This window comes from Elgaria multicarinata, chromosome 3, assembly GCF_023053635.1.
Source record: "Elgaria multicarinata webbii isolate HBS135686 ecotype San Diego chromosome 3, rElgMul1.1.pri, whole genome shotgun sequence".
NCBI classification, from domain to species: domain Eukaryota; kingdom Metazoa; phylum Chordata; class Lepidosauria; order Squamata; family Anguidae; genus Elgaria; species Elgaria multicarinata.
This window is the reverse complement of record NC_086173.1, coordinates 170,712,025-170,733,865: the sequence shown is the minus strand read 5'-3', so window position 1 is coordinate 170,733,865 and position 21,841 is coordinate 170,712,025. Positions and strand designations below refer to the sequence as shown.

Sequence of the window (21,841 nt, the reverse complement as noted above, 5' to 3'; positions counted from 1 at the left end):
TTCTACATCATTGTATGTTAACCATTTATGCATAGATGACAATTCCCTCCTATGAATAGCCTCCTGGACAGACACCCAAAGTGGTATTTTCTGACCACTCTTAGGACAGCACGTCTCACATAATGATCATTAAATTGTACATTAACTTTAACTTTGTCATACCACAAGTAGCCATGCCATCCATATCTCAAGTCGTGTCCTTCCAGTTCCAACAGTCTCCTATTTTTCAGCAACACCCAATCTTTCATCCACATTAAGCAGCAGGCAGAGAAATGCACTTTGAGGTCTGCCAGGCCCAGCCCTCCTCTTTCTTTTGCATCCTGCAATATTTTCATTTTAACTCTTGGTTTTTTTGGCTTGCCGTATAAACTTAGATCTCTCTCTCTCTGCCACTGCTCAAATGGTAAATCCGATGCTTCAGTGGGTATTGTTGGGAACAAAACTAACATTCTTGGCAAGACATTCTTTTTAATTGTTGCAATACTCCCCCAGAAAGAAAGCTTAACCTTTTCCCATCTTGATAAATCTTTTTTAACTTCATTCCAAACCTTAACATAATTATTGTGAAATAGCATACAGTCCCTATTTCTCAAAACAATTCCCAAGTATTTTACCTTTGCAATTTTTTTTTAATTAATAGTTTTATTTATTTCCCACAAAAAACAGACACACAAGGAAGGTACAAACAACAAAGAAACACTACAAACTATACAAACTACTACACCACACATACATCTAGTAAAATAAACACATAAGGCTATATTTCATTTAAAGCAATCTTCATGTCAGACGGCAAACATCCGTTGTTTCTATATTGCCAGGTACGAATTTCATAACAAGCTAATGTATATTATTATTATTATTATTATTATTATTATTAATTTATATAGCACCATCAATGTACATGGTGCTGTACAGATAACACAGTAAATAGCAGGACCCTGCCGCGTAGGCTTGTTACGGAAAAACTGGAGCCCACACGGAGAAACTGGAGTCCACACCAAAGTTCTTGTCCAAACAGATAGCTTTATTCGCTAGCGAAACAGCAGCCCGGGATGAGTCCACGGGCAGCTGCCCTGGGGACTGGGAGGAGGGGCTTTTTATACACGCCCCTCATGCAGAGGAAACGCCCACACTTTTACACAAAGGAATTGCGTGCGCATCTTGGCAGCATAGCACAACCGGTTCAAACCTGTTCGGTAGGAATGTCTGCCTCGGACTTCAGGCATGCACAAAGAGCACGGCCTTCATTAAGGTCATAACCGGAAATGACAGCCAGTTCCCTCACATTCCCCCCTTTGATACACTCTTAGCGAAGGCACAGAGTGCTATCATTATCCCAGATTGTCATCATTGACAGGGACTGGCCTGTAATCCTGCAAGGCCATTAGATGCACTGCAGTACGTTTATCTGCAATTTGCTCTATCATGTCCTTCAAACTTTGTATAATCATTGGCATAAGACAGGGTAACAGCAAGCATAACATAATTCTTATAACAACAATACTGATCATCTCTTTTAGCCCACCAAACTAATTGAACCATGAGCCTAAGCCCTGGCCTGAAGTGAGCTTGGCCATGGGCGATTAGGAGGTATGACGGTTTGATTTGGTCAATAGGACAAGATAGTTTGGTTCAGCGTGGTAATGGTCTGACACGGGGTTTCTCCGATCTTGGGACCCCCGGAAGATATTCTTTGGATGCACCGCCTTCCAATTAGGGTGTTTGTCAGCATCCACTGACTATGGGGATTGGGGTCAGTGGTCTCATTATACGGCTGGCTGACATTGTATTCTTGGGCTTCCTAAGGCCATTGGTCTCCTAGGTTGGTTCCTCCGCATACATAACAATTAGATACATTCAGAGTCGCAGCGACAGTTTCTGCAAAAGTGACAAAAAGGTTGCGCGCTATCTCTGGCACTTCAAAAGGCTGTTCGACTTCTTTCCAAAAGTCTTGGAAGAAGTGCTCTTGTATGGTGTGGCCTGTTTCTACAAACTGGGTGAGCTTCAGATAAATCCGCCCCAGGGGATCTGCTCCCCGTCCATGAATGCGGAGCCCGAATTGGTTCCCAAAAGTGGTCACGAACTGTTGTGGGTTAAAAACGGTAAAATTCACTAAGTTGCACTGTTGTGCTTTGCAGTTACTGAGGACTGGCACTTTGGTTAAAGAGGCGTGGATTTTACTAAAGGGGGGTGTTGTTGGATAAGTGGCCCACCATACACAGTTCCAATAAGGACAGCTGTTATCGCAATTGGCTTGTTTGGGATGGTAGACCGCATCGGGTCTGTGGAGGGGCATATATATATTTGTCTTCGTGCATGTATGTCTTCTCCCAGCTGAGATCCCCACACTGATCTGGCCAGTGGGAGATCTTGCAAGGGTCTATGATCACAGAAGCTGGAGAATTTGGGGTTCTAAGGGGTATTTTCTACAATAGTGTACCTTGCTGGTTAGCATCTCTGACCTCTAGGTGCCATTTAACAGCATTTTTCTCTGGGATCAAAACATGTGACTTTGTCATTAAGAGAACATGCTGAGAAAGAAACATTACGGAAAGTGCAAGACGTTTTGGTCTCAGTACACTGCAATTTACTCTGATATATAATAGTCTGTTTGATTTGGTTATGCAGTTTCACTGTTTGTATACAAGAGGAGCAGAGATCAAGTTTTGACTTCTGGGATGATATGCTCAGGGTCAGCAGGAAGAGCAAAATAGGCAAAACGTGCTTCGGGCGGTGTCCACCTCTTCTTTCCAGGTTGAGAGGGGATGCAGCGCCCCCAGTTATTTCGCTCCCTCGGTTGCCGGTCCCGAGGAGTCTTCTCCCGTCGCGTCCAGCGGTGAGGGCTGTTTCCTCAGGGTGAGCTTTAGGCCCGCACCTTTCGTGGCCTGCCATCTCTCGGGTGCGGCTAATTTGGCTCGGCTCCAATGAATCCAACTGGAATTCCCTTGGACCTTTAAAGCAGTAGGCGTAGTCAGTATAATGGTGTATGGCCCGTCCCACGTCTTCCCTAACAGGCTTTCTTTGTAACTCTGCATAGACCGTGATCTTCTTTTCTCTTCCCCATTCTAGTGCAGCGATTAAAGCTAAGAGTTCAGCTTTCTGAGCGGATGTGCCAGGTGGAAGAGCTTCAGCAATTAGGACATCATCTTCTGTCACTACGGCGAAACCCGCCTTTTTGACACCATGCTGGACAAAACTGCTTCCATCAGTGAAAAGGACGATGCTGCCAGGCACAGGACTGTCTTTTAGGTCGGGTCTGCTAGAATGGACGGTGTCCATTATTTCAATCATGTATAACTGGCTCAGGCAAGCGCATCAGAGTCGCAGGGTTCAGGGCTACGCAGTCATTCACTTGCACGTTAGGGTTCTCACACAGCAGTGCTCGGTATTTGACAAGTCGGGAGTTGGTCATCCACTTTGGTCCGTGGGTTTCTAGCAGAGCTTTCATGGAGTGTGAGGCAGTGATTTCTATGTGCTGCCCATAGGTAAGTTTAATGGCTTCAGTTAAGGGCAGGCATGCGGCGGCGATACATCGGAGACATCCTGGCCAACCTCTGCTCACAGGATCAGTATTCTTGCTTAGGTATGCTACAGGCCGATTCCACGAACCCACTCTCTGGGTCAGAACGCCCACGGCTGTGCCCTTCTTTCGTCTACATAGAGGTGGAAGGGCTTGCTGATATCAGGTAGTCCTAGAGCGGGTGGACTGGTAAGGGCTGATTTAAGATTCCGGAGGCTCTCTTTTGCTTTAGATGTCCAGTCTAGGGTCCCGGATTCAGGGACTTTCTGTTTCAAGAGTTCATAGAGGGACTGTGTCAGGGCGGCGTAGTTCAGGATCCAGATCTGGCAGTACCCTGCCATGCCCAGGAAAACTCATAATTCTTTTTGTTCCGGGGCTGGGGTATACAATTGATTGCCTGGGTCCTGCTGGCAGCTAAAAGTCGAGTGTTCTTCTTGATGATAAAGCCCAGATATGTCACTTCTTGTTTGCAGATTTGGGCTTTGGCTTGACTAGCACGGTAACCTGCAGTCTCCAGATGTCTGAGCAGGGCGATGGTGTTCTGGATTCTTAAAAAAAAAGAAAAAAAAGATAACAAGTCCATGTCTGCAGGGGCTTTTCTTTTGATGCATTTACAAATGAAGCCAGTAAAAACAATTCACTGAGCATTTATATTCCTTGGCTGATCATGGTTCTCAAAAAAAAGTCTTTCAGTCATTGAAGAGTCTGATCAATGTCCATCTTGTGAGGTCTTTAAACACCTGGTCTTTAAACAGGGAGGTCATGATGATTCTTGGCACATCAGGGGTAACAAATCCCATCTTTCTGGGTTCTTGAAAACTTTGAGTTATTGTGCTAATTCCAAGTCTTCTTTTGCATAAGGTGGATTCAAATACTGAGAAATGGGCTAGCTCCAATTATGGCAGCTGTTTGTAGACAAATTAGCCAATTCTTTTGGCAACATCAGGGCTTCTAACAGATCAACTGTTAATTCTCCATGGGTCACTGCTCTATAGGCAGTCACAAATCTTCTTTCTTTCCAAATCTGTCCATGTGATATTTTGAATCAGTAAATATAGTCTTTTGCCTGAAACAAGCATCAGGGCTTCTGTGCATACTACGAGTTCAGCTGCTTGTTGTACAATTGTAGCTGGATCCATCAGTAAACAACTCGAGGTCATCGTATAGGTCTGGGCGAGGTTTGGTGCCAAGTTGCAAGACTTCAAGTCATGCTCTGGAACTTCTTCTTTGTAGTTCAGGTATCAACGTGGCAGGATTCAATGAGGCAAGCCTTGGGTCCACAAGGAGGTTGATCTCATATCTGGACTGGCAGGCAGGGTTCAGGTGTCAGCTTCTTCCACTGTACTCCACTGGTCTGTGCCACGTTGTTGGCACAGCACGCTTGAGGCTGGTATTGCAAACACAGTAATGCAAGCTGGAGTTTTTAATTGCTTTAATCATTTCACAAGTCCATTTTTAAAAAGCAATAGCTGTATTCTTCTTCTGGCTTCTAATTTCAAAGGATACTGATGCAAGAACACAGGGGTGCTTTTAGATTTCAATTGTAGTTGCATTTAGGGCTGGGCAATTTTCAGAACACAACGTTCAAAACACACAAAAATATAGCAATTCAGTATTTCCAATCTTCGTCAGCAGAGGACGCAAGATTGTCCATTCACTGACTTTTTCAAGGCAGGGGTCTTTTACCCCCCTTCTCCTTCTGGTCAAAAACCATGCCACGTACACTAACCTTCAAACACTTTTTTTTTTCTTCTCTTTTTCTTCCTCCCCTATGTTTCAACTTCTTATCTTCTTCACTACTTCTATTCATATACTTTACATACCTCTGACATTCAGCAACATACTTTCTTTTCTCCCATCTTGGCACAATGGTTGGCAAACTATTTGTGCTTACAAGGAGCTTTTTAACTCAGGCAGTGAATCTTCAAAGCTATGGAAGACATTTCTTCCGTGAAAATGGGGTTCTACATTTTCTAATTATCTGAGGTTAGTGAAAGACAAAATACAGAAAGTCTTCAAAATCTTTGGACTACTTCTACTGAGAACAAAACTTTTACTGAAACAAAACTGCTTATCTCTAGCTGCTAAGCATAGGAGAAGCAAAAAAAAAAAAAAAACACTAGGGAGGAGGAGGCTGCAAGGGGGATGTGTAGGAGGGAAACAAAAAAACATTCTCTTTTCACTTGGGCCGGGTGGAAAACATAAACTGACAATTTTTTTTTTTCACTTTAACACAACACCAACTTTTCTGTAGTAGCGGAACTGAACAGTGGGCATTGTTGGTGGGGGCCTCATCTGGGGCGCCGTAGGCGAAACATAAGGCGGCGGCAGTTCTTCCTGAGGACAAGGTATGATTGGTTTGTCCTTTGAAGCAGTGTAAGTGAGCTGCTTCAGGCGGTGGAGTTGGATTCTTTTATCTTTCTTCGCCTGGTTCATCATTATTAGGGCTGCCTTTTCAACCATCTTTTTTGCCCATGGTGGGGGGAGCTTAGCCACTTTCAGCCACCCTTCAATGTATGGGATATCTTCTGGAGTCAGAGGCCCCCCTTCTACTATAGCTAAATTATATATTCTGGTAATATAGGATTCAGAAAAGGTGCCTTGTGGCGGCCAGGCCACAAGGGGGCCTTGGCTCGGCCAAGTCCAATGGCACTTATAAGTCATGGTTTGAACATTACACTGCGAAGTATCAAAAACTTGTGCAAAATGCTCTACCATGAGATCTAATGGAGTGGAAGAACCTCCCCCCATCCTAACTTTCTAAATTCACCAGACAGACAGACAAATCAGGTGGGTAGACGGGGAACCAACTGGCTATCGGTAGTGGGGGAGTCAGTTGGTGAAACAATAGGTTCACAATCACACGCTGCCAGCCCACGTTGCCGGAATTTCCAGGCACCAAATGGCACCAGAGGACTGATGGATCCAACGGCCAACTATGGAAATCAGGCTGCCATTCACACACCAATTACACAGACAACACCCTCTTTCCCAAATCCAGCCCAGCAGAGAAACAGAAAACAGAGAAACCTTCCGGCTTCTGAGGGGTTGATCCAGCCCCTCCTTCAGCTCCTGGGAGCCGGCTGAACAGAACAGAAACAGATTACAGAGAGAAACATTCCGGCTTCTGAGGGGTTGATCCAGCCCCTCCTTCAGCTCCTGGGAGCTGGCTGAACAGAACAGAAACAGATTACAGAGAGCTCATTGTTACTTGCCTGTTTGAAGTTCCGGCGCCGGTTAGAAAGGTATCTGTAGCAAAACTTCCACAGAGGTTCAGCTGCGTCCACGCCGCCCCCTCAGGTCGGTCCGTCCCCACATCACCAGGCATCAGCGAAGCCGAAGGCAAGCTGACGGCGCGCTCCCAATGAGTGTCGACGTACGCCTGCGGGGGGGTTGCAAGGAGGCAAGCTGGTGGGGGAAATCTCCCTGGCAGGCTGTCCAGTACTCCGTGAGGTTTCCTTGTTGAAGGAAGCGGCCCCACGTTGGGCGCCAGGAATGTTACGGAAAAACTGGAGCCCACACGGAGAAACTGGAGTCCACACCAAAGTTCTTGTCCAAACAGATAGCTTTATTCGCTAGCGAAACAGCAGCCCGGGATGAGTCCACGGGCAGCCGCCCTGGGGACTGGGAGGAGGGGCTTTTTATACACGCCCCTCATGCAGAGGAAACGCCCACACTTTTACACAAAGGAATTGCGTGCGCATCTTGGCAGCATAGCACAACCGGTTCAAACCTGTTCGGTAGGAATGTCTGCCTCGGACTTCAGGCATGCACAAAGAGCACGGCCTTCATTAAGGTCATAACCGGAAATGACAGCCAGTTCCCTCACAGGCTTACAATCTAATAAGTTGTAGTAAACAATAAAGAGGGAAGGAGAATGCAAACAGGCACAGGGAAGTGTAAACAGGCACCGGGTAGGGTGAAGCTAAACAGTATAGAGTCAGAACAAACTCAGTATTTGAAGGCTATAGGGAAAAGAAAAGTTTTTAGCTGAGTTTTAAAAGCAGTGATTGAGTTTGTAGTTCTCAAGTGTTCTGGAAGAGCGTTCTAGGCGTAAGGGGCAGCAGAAGAAAAAGGACGAAGCCGAGTAAGGGAAGTGGAGGTCCTTGGGCAGGCGAGAAGCATGGCATCAGAGGAGCGGAGAGCACGAGCGGGGCAATAGTGTGAGATGAGAGAGGAGAGATAGGCAGGAGCTAGACCGTGAAGAGCTTTGAAGGTCAGCAGGAGAAGTTTATATTGGATTCTGGAGTGAATTGGAAGCCAATGAAGAGATTTCAGAAGTGGAGTGACATGGTCAGAGCGGCGGGCCAAGAAGATGATCTTAGCGGCAGAGTGGTGGACAGAGACCAGCGGACTGATGTGAGACGAAGGAAGGCCAGAGAGAAGAAGGTTGCAGTAGTCCAACCGAGAGATAACCAGTGCGTGAACGAGAGTCTTGGCAGAAGAGACAGACAAAAATGGTCGAATCCTGGCAATATTATACAGGAAGAAACGACAGGATTTAGCTACTGCCTCGATGTGAGGAGTAAAGGAGAGCGAGGAGTCAAATATAAAGCCAAGACTACGAGCTTCCGTGACTGGAGTAAGCGTGACATCGTTGACAGTAAGAGAGAATGAGAGGTGAGGAGAAGGTTTAGGAGGAAAATATAAAACCCACAAACAAATAAGTCATCCTTTTGCTGTTCTTGTATATACTCAATAAAAGGTTTCCAGTCCAATAAATATGAGGCTATTGTTCTTTCGCGTACTAGCGCCATTAATTTCTCCATCTCCACCAATTCCATCACCTTGAGGAGCCATTATTCCATTGTTGGTACTTGTGTTTTTCCCCAATATTGCGCATATAGTAGTCTTGCCACTGTCACCATATGCTGAAGTAACAATCTTTTTTCTTTAAATTGATCATCCCCGAGTCCAAGCAAAAACAATTCTGGTTTCATTTCTATGTTTATCTTTACATTCTTTTGCATTAATACATGTATTTTAACCCAGTATGCTTTTGCTCTTTTACAAGACCACCACATATGATAAAAGGTTCCTTCTTGTTCTTCACATTTCCAACAGTCCCCCAAGCAACCACCATACATTTTCTCTAACTTTGATGGAGACATATACCACCTATACATCTTCTCATAAATATTTTCCTTTAGTCTGGTACTTAATGTGTACTTTAAACCTTTTGTCCACATATTTTTCCATAATTCAATTGGAATCTTATAAACCACATTGTTTTCCCATCTGAGCATACAGTCCTTCATTTGTTCTTTCTCCCCCTCCAGCTGTAATAACAGTTTATAGACTTTACCAATAAGATGTTCATCATTAGTACATAATACTTCTTCGAACAATGACTTTGACCCCTCAAATCCCCCCTCTTTTAAATCACTCTTAAACTTCTCCTGGATCTGTAGATACGAAAACCATTGACATATATGTCCTTCTTTTACCAACTCTTCTCTCATTTTTAATTTAGTCTCTCCTTGGGTTGTCTCCAGGACATCTCTATATTTTAAGCATTTGTGTCAACTCAATAGTTCTCTTCTGAAAGAAACTTCTTGAGCTGACACCCACATTGGAATCTTCTGACATAATCTCGATTTGTATTTCTTCCATACATTCAAAATTGACCTTCTAACAAAGTGATTATTAAAGTCCACATTGACCTTTGCTCTGTCTTTACTATCAGTTTTAATTGTTCTTGGGGTTTCATATTCTTTGTTAGCATCTTTGTCTTTTGTTTATTTACTTTGAAATCTGCTACTACCCCAAATTCTTTCAGTTTTCTCATCAAGATCGCAATACGATCTTGATGAGGCCGGTGGGCGGTATCGGCTATTGGGCGGTATAAAAATGTAATAAATAAATAAATAAAATACCCTTCAAAGTGTCTTCCAGAGTAAAGACCAAAATCATCCACAAATGCCCTCAACTTGTATGACTATTTTTTAAATCTTTATTCCTCTAATTTGTTCACCTTGTCTTGTACCTCAATTCAGCAGTTCTAACACCAAGATTAAGCGTAATGGTGACCATGGAGAGCCCTGACTCGTCCCCCTTTGTATTTCACATGGTTCGGACACATCTCCATTAATAATTATTTTGCGCTTTCTGAGATGTGTAAACAGATTTCACCCATACTCTGTTTTCTCTCCAGATCATATAAATCTTCCACTCGCCCATGGAAACCCACTGGGTGGCATTGGGCCAGTCACAGACTCTTAGCCCAGCTGACCTCCAATGAAGAGGATAATTATGTACACCACTTTAGAATCATAGAATAGTAGAGTTGGAAGGGGCCTATAAGGCCATCGACAAGATACCGCTCTTCAAATACTTGAAAGGTTGTCATACAGAGGAGGGCCAGGATCTCTTCTCGATCCTCCCAGAGTGCAGGACACGGAATAACTGGCTCAAGTTAAAGGTAGCCAGATTCCAGTTGGGAATCAGGAAAAACTTCCTGACTGTTAGAGCAGTACGACAATGGAACCAGTTACCTAGGGAGGTTGTGGGCTCTCCCACACTAGAGGCTTTCAAGAGGCAGCTGGACAACCATCTGTCAGGGATGCTTTAGGATGGATTCCTGCACTGAGCAGGGGGTTGGACTTGATGGCCTTATAGGCCCCTTCCAACTCTACTATTCTATGATTGTATGCAACTACACTATTCTTTCAGACGCCAGGTGAAGACCTCTTTATTCTCCCAGTCTTTTAACAGTCTATACATTTAATTTTAAATTTGCTGACTTATTTATTTATTTACTACATTTATATACCGCCCCATAGCCGAAGCTCTCTGGGCGTTTTACAAAAGTTAAATTTGTTTTTATTAATTTGTATTTCTGCACTGCTGCTGATTTTATCCTAGTTGTGCTTTTACATTGTATTTTACACTATGGTTTTATACTGCTTGTTTTATACTTTGAGTGGTCTTGATTTTTGTGAACCACCCAGAGAGCTTCGGCTATTGGGCAGTATAAAAATGCAATAAATAAATTTTGCAAAGCGCACCCTCTGCAAACCATAGAGATAGGAATGAAACGCACGCAACCTTTCTGCCCGGCTCCCTTTGAACCCCAGGCAAGGTATTTGCACAGCAGCAGGAGCTGCTCTAAGAGCCTCGTGTGGTGCAGAGTGGTAAGCGGCAGTTACTGCAGCCGAAACTCCCCACGGCCTGAGTTCGATCCCAGCAGAAGCTGGTTCTCAGGCAGTCGGCTCAGGTCGACTCAGCCTTCCATCCTTCTGAGGTCGGTAAAAGGAGGAGGCAACCGCGACTGAGGCAGGCAATGGTAAACCACCCCGCTACAAAGTCTGACAAGAAAACAACAGTGAAAGCAGGCGTCCCTCTAGGAGTCAGCAATGACTCAAGTGCTTGCCTGAGAGAGGAGCTCATAGCTCTATGGTGCCTCACTCCCCATCCCTTGGCATTGGGCGCTCAACAAGGAGGCGCTCAGGAGCCGGAAGTATCGACGCAGTTCCGTAGAGTTCTGAGAATTGCAACTTTGCAGACAAGGCAAGTAGGAAAAGGTCGGAGGGGGATTCTGCCACTCAGCCACGCAATGGTTAATGAACTGGGGTTTGATGGGTTTTCTGGCTTTTTTTAAGGAAGGGGGGGTCCACGTTCGCTCAGGAGCCGGAAGTATCGAGTCAGTTCAGAAGAGTTCTGAGAATTGCAACTTTGCAGACAAGGCAGGTGGGAAAAGGTCGGAGGTGGGGGGGATTCTGCCACTCAGCCATGCAATGGTTAATGAACTGGGGTTGGTGGGTTTTTTAAGGAAGGGGGGTTGATTTATTTTTAAAGGGAAAAGGTAGCTAGTACTGAGCCCAGCCCATGCCATCTTCCAGGAAGGCAAGACCACATGGCTTGCAGCACGGCAGGACAGACCAAGAGGGAAACACTGGCGTGGGGTGGGGGGTGACGGGAGGTTGAGGTTTACCTTTTTTTTGGGGGGGGGAGGTTTGGGAGAAGAGAAGGAAAAGCCTCCCCAGCTCCCCCTCCCCTGGGAAAAGTAGGTAGGAAGCTGGAAGCTGGTGGCTCCGTTTTCAGTGGGGCTGTGCGTCCATTCTGGGTTTGGGTCAGAAACAGCCAGAACTCTCAAGCACCTCTCTAAGGCGCCGAACCTATTTTGGGTTTCCGACTGAAACGCCGAAAGGATTCACGGCCCCGTCGGAATCGGAGTCACCAGCCTCCACCCCTCCCCTGACTTCTCCCTGGAAAACCTCCATACTCTATGCACACACATAGTGGCCACCCAGTTGCCGAACAGGAACCCACAAAGCGGGATATTGTGCAACCGCACCCTCCCGCCCATGTTCCCCAGCAACTGGTGCACATAGGCTCACTGCCTCGGATACTGGAAGTAACACCCAACCATCAGGGCTAGTAGCCACTGATAGCCTTCTCTTCCTCCAGGAAGTCATCCAACCCGCTTTGAAAACCATCCCAGGTAGGACGACCCATCGCTGACCAAAACGAACAGCCTATAACCCCGTTTGGCATTTGGGGAGGGTGGGGGTCGGTCCTGGCACTGTGCCCCCCTCCCCACCCCCATGCAGCATGCTGGAACGGTTAATGCATGAGCTGGGTCCGTTTTCAGCTCGCACGTCTGGCTTTCATAGCATCCCCTGTTCTTCGTTAGCAAGGACACGGCACTTTTCCCTCTAAATTTGCAGTGCCGATATTGGAGGGCTGAGGCAGATCTGGGTTTTCTGAAGGCAGCTCACTGCCTGTGGGATCACGGGTCTGACCCCCCCTGCCATTGCTTAACACATTCCTCTCTTATCACGTTCCTTTGTTCCTTTCTTATCACGCAGGAACAAACGTCTTGTTTACCCCGAACAAACGTCTTGTTTACCTCTGGCCTCACACAGGAGCAAGGTGATAATGAAAATGGCTCCACATAAGAGATGGGGGGAGAGAAAAGGGGAGAAAAGATCTATATAACTACACTGCATATACAATAAATCAGATTCTGCCCTCATACATCGGCGTACGAGTCTCCTTAGAATCATAGAATAGCAGAGTTAGAAGGGGCCTACAAGGCCATCTAGTCCAACCCCCTGCTCAATGCAGGAATCCACCCTAAAGCATCCCTGACAGATGGTTGCCCAGCTGCCTCTTGAATGCCTCTAGTGTGGGAGAGCCCACAACCTCCCTAGGTAACTGATTCCACCGTCGCACTGCTCTAACAGTCAGGAAGTTTTTCCTGATGTCCAGCTGGAATCTGGCTTTCTTTAACTTGAGCCCGTTATTCCGTGTCCTGCACTCTGGGAGGATCATACTGCTTTTATACAAATATACGGTGAGAACACACCTGGAATGTTGTGTACCATTTTGGCCACCGCACTTCAAAAATAAAATAAAATTGGAGAGCTGCTAAAAGTGCAGCTGAAATGATCAAAGGGCTGGAGCGTCTCCCCTAAGAGGGAAGGGATTGTTTCACTTGGAAGAAAGTAGGCCAAGGGGAGACATGATAGAGGCGTATCCTGTGTACCCTAGACAGCATCATGAGGGGACATAGGATTTTTCCATTAACTAGCCCCAAGCTTGTGTGTCTGTCTCTGAACTGCTAGCCAGGACACCGCGCTCCCCGCCCTCTCTCCCTTGTAGTTGGTGCAGAGAGAACCATGGTGGCTACCTCTCTGGGCTCACAAAACAGAACGGGGGGGGGGATTTTGGGGGAAAGGAGGCGTTCCTGGGGGCAGGGAGGGGGAGAGAATACTGCGGATGTGGGACTATGAGCAATCCTCAGCATTCCCCAGTCTCCTTCCTTCCTCCTCCCTGAAGCCTCTGGACTGGCAAAATTGCCCATCTAGCGAAAATCACCCAACTAGCTAAAATTGCCCATCTAGCGAAAATTCAGAGTGGCTGGAGAGTGGAGGCTAAGATCGCCTCCACGCTGCAGCCCCCCTGCATTGGATGATCGTCAGCTGCTGAGTTGCGCCCTAAACATACAGTGGCAATATCCGCACAAAGTTGAAGCTGTGTCATAGTTTACACCCCCTTTTGTCTTCCCAACAGGCATTGCAATGGCCTCAGAGGAAAGAGCTTTTGTGCTGTCTTTTCAGGTAAGGGAGGGAACATTGAGGTTGTGTGTGTGCACGCGCACCAATGTAGGCGGTGGTCTGAGAGTACATGCTTCTTTACTTTCGATGCCACAGGATGTGTAGGTGTTTAGGCATTAAATAAAGCAAATTTAACTTGGTGTTTTAAATTTGTGATTTTGCATTGCTCCTGTTTTTATCTGGTTGAGCTTTTATATTGTATTTTATATTATGGTTTTATATTGTTGTTTTATACTTTGAATGTTTTTACTTTTTGTGAACCACCCAGAGAGCTCCGGCTATTGGGCAGTATAGAAATGTAATAAATAAATAAATAAATAAATAAATTAAGATTTCATTAGTTTTAAAACACACACCGATGATGATGATGATGATGATGGTGATGAAGATGATAATTCTAAGTTGTAGAGGAAGAGATACAAAAGTATACACCACTGGCCATGGAAGTTAATTATTCTGTTAGACAAATCAGTCACTGGCATCACATCAAAAAACTATACCAAAAACCTTCAGAAACTGGGCCTACCAAACTACATCCACACCAACGTCCAGAAAGCAGTTAGACTTAAAACATGCTCAATTGTCAAGAAATTCCTGAATCTGTAAAAGACAGCATGACCTGGCAAAGCCCGTTATGTCCGTCTTGAAAAACCGCCGTGAACGAGAAAGAGAAATAATAATAATAATGAAAGCCTTCCGAAACTGGGCCTACCAAACTACATCCACACCAACATCCAGAAAGCAATGAGACTTAAAACATGCTTAATTGTCAGGAAAATCAGTTAAGACAGCATGACCTGGCAAAGCCCCTTATGTCTGTCTAGAAAAACCACCACAAGCAAGAAAAAAGACATTATTATTATTATTATTATTATTATTATTATTATTATTAAGACTTGCTCATGCAAACCACATCCTTCCCAAATCAACAACCCATTGAGGAGACTGTCTGCCTTGATTAGTCCTCTGCCCTCAATAGGCATCACCATGGTCGACAGGTGGTCGGCCCCTGTATGCACAGCGTGCTGGACTATTATTATTATTATTATTATTATTATTATTATTTATTTATTTATTTATTTATTTATTTATATAGCACCATCAATGTACATGGTGCTGTACAGAGTAAAACAGTAAATAGCAAGACCCTGCCGCATAGGCTTACATTCTAATAAAATCATAATAAAACAATAAGGAGGGGAAGAGAATGCAGACAGGCACAGGGTAGGGTAAACAGGCACTGGGTAGGGTAAAACTAACAGTATAAAGTCCAAACAACATCAAGTTATAAAAGCTTTAGGAAAGAGAAAGGTTTTTAGCTGAGCTTTAAAAGCTGTGATTGAGCTTATAGATCTCAAATGTTCTGGAAGAGCGTTCCAGGCGTAAGGGGCAGCAGAAGAAAATGGACGAAGCCGAGCAAGGGAAATGGAGACCCTTGGGCAGGTGAGAAACATGGACCGTTGGTCTCATCCAGCCTCGGGGCTCTTCTGATGTTCTTGAGGTGATCGAGTAAGAAAGTTATGAACTCTGCTCTCTTACACTTGAAAGGAAATATGTTAGTGAAAACTCATTTCAATCCCATTCATTTCAATGGGTCTACTCTAAGTAGGACTAATACTGGATGCTTGAATCCTGCAAAAATTAGAAATACCTGTTACCACTGACGGTTAGAGCAGTACGACAATGGAATCAGTTACCTAGGGAGGTTGTGGGCTCTCCCACACTAGAGGCCTTCAAGAGGCAGCTGGACAACCCCCTGTCAGGGATGCTTTAGGGTGGATTCCTGCATTGAGCAGGGGGTTGGACTCGATGGCCTTGTAGGCCCCTTCCAACTCTGCTATTCTATGATTCTATGATACTCTTTCAAACTGGGAGCAACTGTGAATGTGGAGGAAGTGTGTACAGAAAATGGTTTCTGAGCAGGGATTTCCCTCCCTTCTCCTTTCAGGATCTGGTGAACTTTGAGGAGGTGGCTGTGTATTTCACCTACAGGGAGTGGGTTCTCCTGGATCCAGGCCAAAGAGCTCTGTACGAGGAGGTCATGTTGGAAAATTTCCAGAATTTGGCTTTTCTAGGTAAGGACTTTCTCGATGCTGGACTAGATGGACTCTCAGTCTGGACCAGCAGGGCTCTTCTTATGTTCCGAGGTTGCCGTATCAGTTGTAAGAATGCTATTTTGAAAAGTGCAAGGTTTGGAAACATGGTGCTTGCAAAGGGTGTCGCTTTGATTGTAATCCCTTCATGGTTTTCCTCCTGTAGCCCCAGTTCTCTTTAAAAGCAGATGATGTAATAAGGATATAAATAAATCCTTTTCTTATTTTTGTAATAAACTTACACACTTAATAGCACTTTCTGGCTAACAAGTGCTCAGGGATGATAAAAGCACAAGGTCTGGACAATGTGCAAATTTTACATGCGGATAAGAAGGATAAAATCGCAAGGTGAATCATGAAACATAGCTTAAAATTGCACACCTGAAGGTCCAGGGGAAAGGTATTGCTAATGTCTGAAGAATGTCCAAAATTCAGAGATCACCTTTGTAATCAGAGACTTCAAATGGGATAGACACTCAATCTGCCTGTCTGAATAAATGTTGTATATTATTAAGTAGTTGAGGTACACATTGATTCTATTTGTACCTATTGTTTTCCCGTGTGTCACCACAAGGCCTAGGAGTTTGGGAAAGATGGGATGAAAAATAGGTCTGCTCTTGTTCCTTTTAAAAAGGCCGTTTACCGTTTCCTGAAGTTTGAGGTCAAAAACATGTGATGTAAGATTTCTCTCTCTCTCTCTTCTTGTTCTGGTGTCCTTTCAGCTCTGTTTCCTCTACTTCTCTTCCTCTGACTCTTCCCGACTGACTTTTCTTCATCAACATTTTCATCACTCTGTGCCTGGCCCTTCACTGGCCCAGCACACTAAGAGCTCACAGGAGTAAAGATTCTCACATGTGCATCGACACACACTGGCCCAGCTCAGACAACAATTATCTCTATGGTGGCTTTCGAACTCCACGGTGGAGTTTTTACACCACCATTGAGAAATGTGTTGCCTGGTGGGAAAACTCCACCCAACGGTGGATTTTGTTTTAGAAAACACTCCACGCTGAATGCCCACGCTGTGCATAATGCACAACTATTATGTTGTGCATTGTGTGGTGGGCTCTGTGGAGTTTCTCGTTGCACTGAGTGGACTTTTCCCACTGGCTACAGAGTTCTCTGGCAAGAGCAGCAAAAGGAGGGTATGCCGCTCTAGGAGAGCTGTGTGTCACATGTTACATTACATGTAGGGTTGCCGTATTCTGAATCCACTAAACCGGGACAATTTGGGTGGGTGGGTGGGGTGTATTATTATTATTATTTTTAAAAAATGAGCAATATGTAAAGGTCTAGGGAAAGCCCAATTTTTGCAAAGCCCAATTTTTCAATTAAAACATCAACAACTGTAAAACCAGACATCTTAAATTCACTGCAACTTAATTCCAAGTAACAGATTTGAGGCTTGCAACCCAAATCCAGAGGTGGATTTTTGAAGAGCAATTTTTTCAGGGAGTGACTTTTCCTTCCTTTCTCCCCTCTCTCTTTTCCTCTCCTTCACTCCCTCGTCCCCCACTCGCTCCCTCCCTCCTGTCCCCTACAAAACTCTCTTCCCCCACAAATAACCCGGCAGCTCCGCCCCACACTTACCCAGAGAGCCGCCCAGAGAGCTTCGGCTATTGGGCGGTATAAAAATGTAATAAATAAATAAATAAATAAATAAATAAATACCCTAAAGGTCTGACCACAACCAGCCAAGCTCACCAAACTCCTTTGCATTGCCTGGGACTCAGGGAGCCTGAGGAGAGCACGTGCGCCGTTCCTTCGCTGTTGTTCCTCCTCTATGCAGCCACAGGTGCAATAAGGTGAGTCTCGGTGAGTGACTCAGATGAGCCTGTGGAGGAGCAGTGATTCTCTGGAAAAAGCACCGGGTTGGTTGTCTTTTTCTTTGCTGCTGCCACTCCTCTAAGCAGGCTCAAGGCACCATTTTGGAGGTCAGGATTTCTCCGGCCAGCTGGACCAGGAATCCAGGATTCTTGCCCAGCCGGTTGGGACATTTCAGAATCTCCTGGAAATCGGGACATTCCCGGTTTTCCGGGAAGTACAGCAACTCTAATTACATGCATAGTGTGGGGGTATATGCATTCACCTCCCTTTTGTCTCAACCCTTCCCATTTTCCTTCCTGAGATGCCCAAAGCTCAAGCTTTGAACCTTTTTGATGTTACAATTTTTTCTGCACATCCACATAGCTCAAGCTTCAGTTTAAAACAAAAATGAGCAAAATCAGTGTGGTAGATCTCTAGTAATAAGCCGTACACTACTGTATTCTCATACATTTTGTAGCCTTTTAAGCATATCTGTTGCTTTCATCTTTTGGCGTGCAATTTTACACTGTGTTTTATAAATTTGCATATACACCTTGTCGTTTCATCATTGTTATTCATGAGTAATATTTGCAGACTGTCCTCATCTTGTGTTTATATTTGGTTTTTATTGGTCGGGATATTATCCTCTTTGTTCAACATTAGGTGCCCAGGGGTGAGTAATAATACCATAAAACACAGGCGTGCGACCACAAATCAAATCAAATCAAATCCCAAGAATACAGTTTAAATTAAAAATATAGAGTGAGATAAAACCTCAAGCAGCAAGAAGACTAATGGAACAGGACAGGGTTGGCTCCCCATGTCAAACCAACCTCACATCCCTGGAGATGGAGTTCCACATAATCCGGGTGCTGCTACCCAAAAGGCCCTGTCCATAGAACCTGCTAAACTTGCCTCTCTACTCTGATGATGATGATAAATTTCAGTCAGGTTTTTATGGGAGGAGGGGGTCCTTCAGCTGAACTGTCCCTAAGTTGTTTAGGAATTTGTAAATCAAAACCAGCCCTTTGAATTGTACCCAGAAACAAACCAGAAGCCAGAGCGTGCTTCTCAAAGTCTAGCTGCCATGTGAGCTGCTGTTCAGAAGACCCAAATGTAGATCTCGTTGAGTCTTCCTGTTACTTGGCAGGAGATGTAAGTCCTTGCCTTTCACTGTTCGTGGCTTTGGGGAGGGGGCGTTATTTATGGGTGGATTTGGAAGGCCGGAATATTTTGCATTGAGAAGTAACTCTCCTGCCTCTTTCCTTTGAAAGAAATGCCCAAACCTGACCTCATCTCCCGGCTGGAAGATGGAGAAGATCCATTTGTCCGTGGTTCTGAGGAAGAGGAGACATCAACAGGTATCTGCTTAAATGTGTGTGATGGGACTGTTTCTTGTCTGAGAATTGAGTGGGTGCCTAGGAGAGGACATTTGCCTTACTCAGCATAAAAAATAGACACCTAAGTGAAGAAATACACGCACGGATTCTAATAATCCAGGCAACGTGTGGTACACAGTGGTGCTGCGTGGTTTATATGATGCAGTCACCAACTCGCAGCTACGGCAGGCTTTTACCCCTAAAACTGCGCTTTTTCGCAGTGTGGTTTTACTGCAATTTTTGTTGTTGCTCCGAGGTTGCCATGTATTTCCTGTGTCTGACAGTGATGGCCTCAGTTTGGGTTACACCCCGTGGGCTCTGCTTGGGGGCGGATCCAAGCCAAGTTGTGTTTTTCTCCCGATCCATGGTAAGCACATGAACGCAGGGCAGAGACCGGGCTTGATGGCTGCATGGCGCTGTGTTTTTGCAGCCAGATGGCCAGTGCTCCCTCCGGTTGTCTGTTTTTAACGGTTCTGCTTCGCAGTAGCAATGCTACGGCTCTTTGAAGGAATCGGCTACAAAGTTGCATCGTATAGACGCACCCACACGCATGGCCCTTTTGGCCTAAAAGATCCTGTGTCCGCGAGGGGCTGCATGCACGGATGTGTCCACATCTGTCCTTGGTTTCTCCCATGAAGTCCTAATGGAAACATCTCGCTTTTTTTTCGTGTTCCCTCAAAGCAGGTGCTGTGCAAGACAATGAGAATTATGGGAAGCCACCTGAGATATCATTGCAAGCAAGCACACACAAACGGCAAAAAGGGAGGCGTGGAAGTCGAAAGGGACCCCGAGGGGGCATGAGAAGTAAGTCAAAGAAGAGGAACAGGAGAGCCTCCTCTTCTCATGGTGCTGATGACCACCATCTCCTGATCCCATATGAAGGCTTCAAAGGAAAGGAAAAGGAAGAGTGTCCAGACTGTGGGAAAATGTTAAGTAAATCAGCCTTAAAGAGACACAGTAGGATCCACACAGGGGAGAAACCGTACGAATGCCTGGTGTGTGGAAAAGCCTTCAGCCGAATACATCACCTTGCACGACATCAAAGTAGCCACGCAGAGAATAAACCGTATAAATGCACACAGTGTGGGAACAGCTTCAGTGATCAGGGGATCCTTAACATACATCAAAGAACTCACTCGGGGGAGAAACCGTATAAATGCATAGAGTGCGGAAAGAGTTTCTGTAATAGTAGTAACCTTAATGCCCATCAAAGAATTCACACAAAAGAAAGACCTTATAAATGTTTTGAGTGTGGAAAAAGCTTCAAGGACAAAGGAACGCTTTTTGCACATAAAAGAATCCACACAGGAGAGAAGCCATATAAATGTATGGAATGTGGGGAAAGCTTCGGCCGTAGTGGGACCTTGAATAGACATCAAAGAACCCATACAGGGGAGAGACCATACAAATGTGTGGAGTGTGGGAAAAGCTTCGGTCGTATGTTCACCCTTACTTTACATCAAAGAATTCACAGAGGTGAAAAACCATTTCTGTGTACCGAGTGTGGAAAAAGCTTCCCTCACAAGTCTAACATTTCTCAACATAAATGTATTCACAGAAGGGAGACACCACAGAAATGATTTTTTTTAAAATGTTTTTATTGTTTTGCAAACATACATGACATAAAAGCATTACATAAAGACATTACATCCAAAGATGAAGAAAAGGAAAAAGAAAAATAATATACACACACAAAGGTTAAGGTGTATTTTCAGCTCTCTACATATCCCAAATGTGAGTTATGTTCTCTCCTTGTTTGATACATTCAACGCAATAATGAAATTCTTTTCTTTCTTCTAAGTTAACTATATCTCATACACTGAATCCACAGACAAATACATCATTTTTCTCTGTTTCTTCCAAAAATTCTATCAGAGGTTTCCATTCAGATATGAATGTGGCTGTTGATTTATCTCTCCTTATCGCTGTAGGTTTTGATATCTCTGCCAGCTCCAATATCTTCAATAGGCATTCCTCCATTGTTGGCATTGCTTCATTTTTCCACTTCTGTGCATATAATAGTCTCGCTGCCATTTTTGTTGGAGAAGTGCCAAGCTCTGAACGGAAAAGTCTAGGAATAATACTTGCTATTTTCTGCTTTTGTATCTGCGCTTCTTGCTGTTTGCAATGCATTCCTTCCTTGATCACCTTGCTAAATAGGCAAAGATATGGAATTTAAAGTGAAGAAAGCCTTTTCTTTTTTTATATTGTGTGGGGAATGTTGGGAAAGTGCCCAGCTCCGACCCAGAGTTGCTACGGTAGTTGCTAATGAAATGTTGCAAAATGTCTAAGAGAAGCCGTTCTTCAGATAAGCAAAATCAAGTGAATGTTCTCTTAAAGAACAGTGAGTACCTAGATCTTTTAGTAGATGCTTGCTCAAAGAACAGGCCATGTATTCTCTTTTCAGCTAGAAATTTCCTGTTAGATGGTGCCAACGTATGTGACACCAGAGAAGATAGTGTATGAAACCTAGCTACCTCCCTTGCGAGGTAGGCACATGTTTTGGGAGCAATTAGCTTTTGTGTCTCTTTATTCTGCAGAATAAATGTTGTTTGTCCCATACTTCATCTGCTCTCTCTTTGCGTGCTGAATTGGACTTGGTACACCAGGGAACGAGCTATTTTTGCAACATTGCAAGGTATAAAAGTAAGGTTGTCCCCTTCTACATCATTGTATGTTAACCATTTATGCATAGATGACAATTCCCTCCTATGAATAGCCTCCTGGACAGACACCCAAAGTGGTATTTTCTGACCACTCTTAGGACAGCACGTCTCACATAATGATCATTAAATTGTACATTAACTTTAACTTTGTCATACCACAAGTAGCCATGCCATCCATATCTCAATTCGTGTCCTTCCAGTTCCAACAGTCTCCTATTTTTCAGCAACACCCAATCTTTCATCCACATTAAGCAGCAGGCAGAGAAATGCACTTTGAGGTGTGGCAGGCCCAGCCCTCCTCTTTCTTTTGCAT

At 44.7% G+C, this 21,841-nt stretch overlaps 1 protein-coding gene and 1 pseudogene across 2 annotated transcripts; one reads left to right on the top strand and one right to left on the bottom strand.

Annotated features, from left to right (window-relative positions):
* LOC134396312 (zinc finger protein 420-like) overlaps positions 1-21,841 on the bottom strand; it is a 106,054-nt pseudogene that overhangs the window by 31,963 nt on the left and 52,250 nt on the right.
* On the top strand, positions 11,022-21,424 carry LOC134396418 (zinc finger protein 239-like). Of its 2 annotated transcripts, none has more exons than XM_063122916.1 (5): positions 11,022-11,095; positions 13,541-13,587; positions 15,533-15,659; positions 18,758-18,844; positions 19,544-21,424. In XM_063122916.1, the coding sequence occupies exons 1-5, from the start codon at positions 11,086-11,088 to the stop codon at positions 20,440-20,442; spliced, it is 1,170 nt and encodes a 389-aa protein (XP_062978986.1). In that variant the 5' UTR covers positions 11,022-11,085; the 3' UTR covers positions 20,443-21,424. The 2 variants fall into 2 exon arrangements, with proteins under 2 accessions (XP_062978986.1, XP_062978987.1); XM_063122917.1 differs by having other exon boundaries at positions 11,023-11,095; positions 19,547-21,424.